The 6,555-nt window shown below is 42.2% G+C and overlaps 1 protein-coding gene across 4 annotated transcripts in view; it reads left to right on the plus strand.

Moving 5' to 3' along the window:
- Positions 1 to 4,335, plus strand: part of LOC147619646 (PH, RCC1 and FYVE domains-containing protein 1-like) — a 71,069-nt gene extending 66,734 nt beyond the window's left edge. For all 4 annotated transcript variants that reach the window (XM_086773329.1, XM_086773330.1, XM_086773331.1 and 1 more), the window contains 2 exons: positions 3,000 to 3,463; positions 3,563 to 4,335. In XM_086773329.1, the coding sequence (XP_086629455.1) occupies positions 3,000 to 3,463; positions 3,563 to 3,731 (633 nt within the window). In that variant the 3' untranslated portion in view covers positions 3,732 to 4,335. The remainder of the gene's footprint in view (positions 1 to 2,999; positions 3,464 to 3,562) is intronic.
- The last annotated feature ends 2,220 nt before the right edge of the window (positions 4,336 to 6,555 follow it).

Consider the following 6,555-nt stretch of genomic DNA (forward strand, 5'->3'; position numbering starts at 1 on the left):
GATACTGGTGATTTTGCCGGGCTCGCCAATGAGGGCTGCTTGGAGCAAATCCTGGATTTGTCCGCACGTAGGGTGGCTCCCTATGATCTTGCAAACCAAAGAAGAGGCCACAAGGGAAGATACTGTCAAAGCTAAGAGCTGGAGGTATGCCTCTGAAAATAGGCAAGGGACAGCGGCCTCGGCCAGAGAATGACGGAGCAGCTGCCTTGGAGTCTTCCAGGAAGGTGAAGACCAGAAGCACCTACTCTTGCCGATGAAGAACAGCCTGGAAGCAAAAACTGTGCTCAAAGGGAAACGGGCGGCGACAGAAGAGGGAGGGCTGGAGAGAAGCATGGAGCGTGGGAATGGGAGGGGGCATAGAGGCAACAGGGGGCACATGCAGGAAGACCACGGGGACCCTCGAAGGGGCAAGGAGGGGCGATGGCAAGCTCTAAGGGGAGGGGTGCAAAAGGGTCGCACCGGTGGAAGGAGAGGGATGAAGAGCAAGGAGTCCGGAAGCATAAGGGGGGCGGGGACGGCAACGAAGAGGAAGGTGGAGGTCCAGGGAAAGAAGGCAAAAAGGTGCAGAGGAGGAGGGGCTGGGGTCGGTAAGCCATTCGCATCCAAAGCTCTCGGTACTTTTTGGGGATCCTGAGGTCATTACGTCATCGCTCAATCAGTACGCCACAGTGATCGATACGGATACGAATGCTGATGTAAACCAAAACCTTAAATTGATGGAATCTCCTTGCAGCAAGACAATTCATGAGCACAAAGCTAAGGAGTTCAAAGGAGGAAGGATGGTGTGGTTTACGCCATATGATGGAGCTTGTTTTACAAAAAAAATCCACCCATCTTGTGAAGCTTTGTATTCAACATTTGGCGTAGCCCGATGCCCACCTTTCATAGCAACTTGCCATGTTTCACCAAAAACCAATGGGAATCGCCCATTAACATATGCTATTAAGAATCTTTTCGAGGTGCTGCCTGTCCAAGGTCCATATCTCTATGGCCACCTGCGATAGCTCATCCATGGGTACCACCAAACGGGACATGGTGACTGATACTGGGTCTTTGGTTGCATGTGTGTACTCCTAGTGTGCCAAGGGCAAACTGGTGCTAAATTTTCTTTGGCAGTAAGGCTTGGGAGGCCTGCCAGCTTCATGCTGTCATGGTAGTAAGTGGCACCACCCAATCTCTGAAGCATGACATGGTCCCCAATTCAAAGTTCTGAACGTGCAGCCTGGCCGGAAGCATTTCATCATTTTCAGCAGTAACCAACCACCTTTACAGCTGACTCGGGTGCATGGTATGTCTATCATGACTCTTTGTGCCATTCTAATGGTGGAGAAAACAAAAAACTAGTACGTGGTAATGTTGGCAACCCTGGGGAAAGCCGAGCATCACACGAAAGGCAGGTTTTTTGGGAATGCCAATTTGGGGCTTTGCTGTGGTGGACAGATTGCATCTAGTTGCACTTTCTCCTGACAAATCAGCCGTTCTCCCAGCCAACTTAAATCTGAATTAATTCATGGGAATTTGCAAACAGAGTGTACAGATTTTGTGCTTCTAGAACATATAAGGAATGGTCATTGGTTTAAGGGAGATATGAAGGATTTCTCTTTTGAACTAAAAGAAAATGGCACAAAAATAAGTAAACAACAAAATGGGCAGCCAAATGAAATTTATAACAAACTGAAATTCAAGGTTGCTTTGCAAGAAGGCCAAATCACCAATTAAAAAGAGGATCTCAGAAGATATAAGCATTGGTAGCAAAACAAAGTTGCACAAAAATTGACAAAATTTCTTGTTCAAAAATAGGCTGGTCAAGGACGTACATTAGAGTTGCTCAACAAAAGACCAAATGAGTAGAGCAGCCACAACTACAAGACACTCTCATTGCGAGTTTAAGATGACTAGCTGCCTCTAGGTGCCCACAGTGACAACGGGAAGGACAAGGCCCGGCCGGCGGCAAAGGGGTCCCCCTGTCAAGCTTCTCGGTAAGCATCGTGATGAGAGTTGAAACATGCTCAATGGCACCAGGACCCCTAGTTGAGTTTCCAGAGGAGATTGTGAAATGACTAAGTAACTCTACCAGTCTCTGATGGATGAACAATCCCCTCATTCCAAGGGAGAATTTTTATTCTGCTTTTGATGTTTAGGATTTGGAGATGCCTTTTTATCTAACTACCACAACACTACTACTCAGTAGTATGTGTAATTTTTGGTCACATGGACCATTCTTCCTCCCCCCAAAACAAAAACAAAACAAAAAAACAACTGCAGTTTTAATACAATTTTCTATCTTCCTTCCTTTCTCCAAAATTTTACGTTTTGTATAGCTCTAGCTTCTTCCCGGCTTGGTTGGGACTAAAATTGAATAAATACTTAGTCTTGTGTTGTGATCCTAAGTTCCTTAGGAGGTTTTCTGCACTCTCCCTTTGCATGATTTTCAAATAAAATCAACTGCTTTAGTCCAATGTATCTGTTGAGAAGCAATACATGGTCTACTTTCAAATGAAAAGTACACCAAAGCTGCTCAGCTCGTTTGTAAGTCATGTTAATGTAAATTTTTTTGTGTATTCCTACTTAATGACATATGAAGTATATTGCAAAAAACAAGAAAGATGATAATAATTGAAGCTTTATGTGAGGCTCTAAATAACAATCTTTCCATGATAGATCATTGAAACTAGAGCAGGTACATGTTGTGAGGCACACCATGGACTCTGTCATAACAATGCTCAAACTTCTGGGTTTCATTGCTGAAGAGGAGTTCACCACCAGATCAGAAATTGTTCTTTTAACTGTTTAAAAGGTTTGCTTTAGAAAAGAAGGCTTAAACACCTCAACCTGCGTGTACGAACTAAAAAGTGTCTCATATTACCTACAGTGTCTGACAAAGTCTTTTACAGCAAATAATTTAGTACCATCTTGCAAAATTTTAACAAATGTTCAAACAAAGAATTCCATGTATTCATGTGACATGTGAATCTAATGATGTTCTTTTTAACAAGCAGCTCAAGGGTATGACAGAGCGATTGCCTGGCGAATTGTATCGTTATAGCAGACCAGCAACAGTATCAAGTTTTCACACAGATGCTCCAACTGTGGCACGGCCTTTGTCAACTCCTTATGGATTGACATCACCACATATCAATGGAACTAATCTGCATCAAACTTATAAAGATGCTCCAGCCGTTTCAAATACTATGGTCAATGGCACCACTCCATTTTTTGTCAACGATGGACCAATTCATGGCTATGGAAGAGGGGTTGCAACTTCAATCCCAAACAGGTTATCAAATGATAGTTTGGATACTCATCTCAGAAACGAAGACCGATCAAGAACTGGGAACTCCATTCCAGCAGAGAGTGAATGCGAACCGGGAGTAGAATGGGTTGAGCAGGATGAACAGGGTGTATACATTACACTTGTATCTTTGCCAGGTGGTGGGAGAGATCTCAAGCGTGTAAGATTCAGGTAATCATGTCACTCAATGGCCTGTATAATATCTCAAAATAAAAGTGACAATGTGAGTGTATTGCAGTTACTAATAGCTGGTGGCATGATACTTTTCAGTCGAAAACGCTTCAGCGAAAAGCAAGCAGAGCTATGGTGGCAAGAGAATAAGGCAAGGGTTCATGAGCACTATAATGTGCGAGTTGTTGAGAGGTCAGCCATGGGGTCTTCTGTACCATCAAGCTTGGGAGAGGATGAACCAGTTTCTGACCCTACCAGAGTCATTTAGTGTGCCACAATTTCAAGAGAATCACCAAGTCTAAATGCCAAAAGTGACCCACCTCAGGATGGCAAACATCATTGGGTAGAGAATGATCACAATAACGATTTGATACTGCATTAGCATCTTGCAAGTGAAGAAGCTTCTACATGCTATACAGAATCAAAACCCACCAGTGTTTTTAAGCCCTCACAGCTCGGCTGAGTGGGGCTATGATGGGCAAATGAGCACCAGCCTTTGCATGGCCAACATCCTCATTCATCCTTATTTTACAGTGACATTTTTTAAGAAACCCAGGAGCTCTCTCCTTGTGTAACAATAATCCTAGACAACCAAAGGCATTCTGTAATGTCCGTAATTGTATACGACAGTTGACCCCAAGAAATATGAGTGCACAGTATAAAAGTATGTATAGCAAAGCAATCCTTCAGTTCAAGCTCAGCCTTTTGATAGGGTTGCCATCAGCAAAAAATTTTCTCACCAATTACATTGTACTTGGTGTGTTTACACATCCTACATACAGTTATACCTAATACAATCTTATCAGGTTTCAATAATGTACTTTGTGAAAGATCTTTATCACTTCAAGATCTATGCAAAGGAATTGCATCCAGGATGACATTGTTATACATCTGATTTATTTGGAGATGATTTCAACAAGAGGTGATTCGTTTGCTTGTTGGGAGGTGCTCTTCAGGTCATAAAGAACCAAAGAAAGAGACGCATGCTGTAGATGAAGGGCTTCATAGCTTCTTCTGTTTGCTCTCTGTTAATGGGCTTGTCATTGAAAGACTACCTCACTGAAAAGTTTCAACGTTAGTTCACACAGTTGATTTGGCTTATGCAAGCCCTTCGCTATGCTTCATAATGCATGCCATTGGGGTGAGAGAAAGCAAACCCACCTCATCAGTAAAGAAGAAGTGGAGCAACTTCTTTATTGATCATGGACTAAATATAACAAGCAAAAGGAACAGAGGCTGAGGACCCCCCACGCATCCCATGCCCCCCCCTCTCCACCACATCCAAAGATATGATTTTGTTTCTTGGATGGGGGTCTGTACACACATTTCTCTTGCTATACTAGTGCATATTTCAATTTACATTTCTTTGTAGTCATATCCCAATCATGCACATATAAAAGTTAAATGGAAAAGTGATCCCTATGTTATTTCAATATAGCTCAAGAGCTTTATCTCACATGAGAGAACGCTTGTATTGTTATTTGGAAAATCATAAGGCTAAAAAAGCAAGCACTTCTTTTTTTCCTCCTAAAAGACCAGGTCAGTAGGAGAGTTACAACTACCAAACTTGGGCATTAGTTGATTTTTAGTGACGAAAAATGCAGATAGTTCTACAAAAACAAATGCAAGTTCGATTCATCAAAGCACTAGTGTTGACCACTCTGCAGGTTAACATGGTTTCACCTGCTTGGCCTACTGTAAGGTGTTTTGCCATCTCACCCGCTCAAATGGAAACTTACTCTTTGTAAGGCTACATTGAAACCTATGAAGTAACCTTACATTGTGCTTAATGTTGAATAGGGAAAGTCTAAGGACTTCATGTATATATTTACTTAAGATTAGTAATAGAGGATGGACCATTTTTAAGTTTGACTAGCCTAGTGTGAAAACTATATATAAGTCATTTTTTACAATAAGCAATACACAATTATTCTCTTGCACTACAATACTTGTGAGCTTTTCTCTTCTCTACTCTTGCTTGCTTGTATGCCAGTGGATTCATGCATGCCAAATGGATGCTTGCTTGACTAGTTTTTTCCCTTCCATTAGCTTCTTCTTTCCCAACATTTTGTGAGAGAGAACTGTCATCTCTATTTGCCTCCATCTAGGCAAAGAGACCTCTCCCTTCATCCCATCGACCCACGGGAGCATTTTGGTGTGAGGACGTGACGAAGCTAGCGAACCCACATCAAAAAGCCATATTTGCAGCTCGAAGGCAAGGCCCGACGACACATGCTTCAGCAAGGCCCAACGATACATGCTTCGGCAAGGCTAAGGTAAGCTCTTGACTTGAACATATTTGGAGCCGTTGTCGGGGACTAGTGTAGGACTTAGCTCCATCCATCCATCCATTTTAAGCTATTAGGATCACCTAATATTGCCCGGTGTTGAGTAGAAGGTCACACTCCAAAAAACATCTAGTTTTGGAGTCATTGAATGTGTTTAGTCGTTTTTTATTTTAATTTTGAGTTTATTTGCATTAGGACCTTCTAGTTTCATTTATTGGAAGGGCAAAACCCTAATTTCATTGGAGGTTTGCATAAAATTGGGGCCCAAGAGGCTTAGATTTCATTGCTTTAAGCCAAAAAAACAGCTTTAGATTTCATTGTGTTAGAAGTGGAATCCACTCCGAAAACATAAGCATTAAGCTCCAATAGGGTGGATTAGAGTGGGATTGTCAATTGAGTTTATGAATTTCATAATTTTTTGTATTTTTTCATGCATTATTTGAATTGGTATCTGGAAGCATGTAATTCCATCAAAAAATACTTAATTACTTGCATAGCAAACATTAACTAGGATTAGAACCATTAATCACTACCTATCAAGTCCAAAAAACACCAAAAACAAAGCCAAACCAGTTCTTGGGTGGGGACATGCTCTTGGGTGAGGTGATGAGCCCAACCAGTTCTTGGGTGGGGACATGCTCTTGGGTGAGGTGATGAGCCCAACCAACTCTTAGGTGGAGACATGAGCCCACGCACGATCCCATACAAAAAGATGTGAGTCTAGACATGTGAGACATGAGTCTAGAGGTACCGTGCCCAATTATTATTGCCTTAAAGGACATCCTACTCATGTCCTTGGAGGAT

This window comes from Cibotium barometz, chromosome 33 (genome assembly GCF_041138505.1).
Source record: "Cibotium barometz isolate CiBa-2024 chromosome 33, ASM4113850v1, whole genome shotgun sequence".
NCBI lineage: Eukaryota > Viridiplantae > Streptophyta > Polypodiopsida > Cyatheales > Cibotiaceae > Cibotium > Cibotium barometz.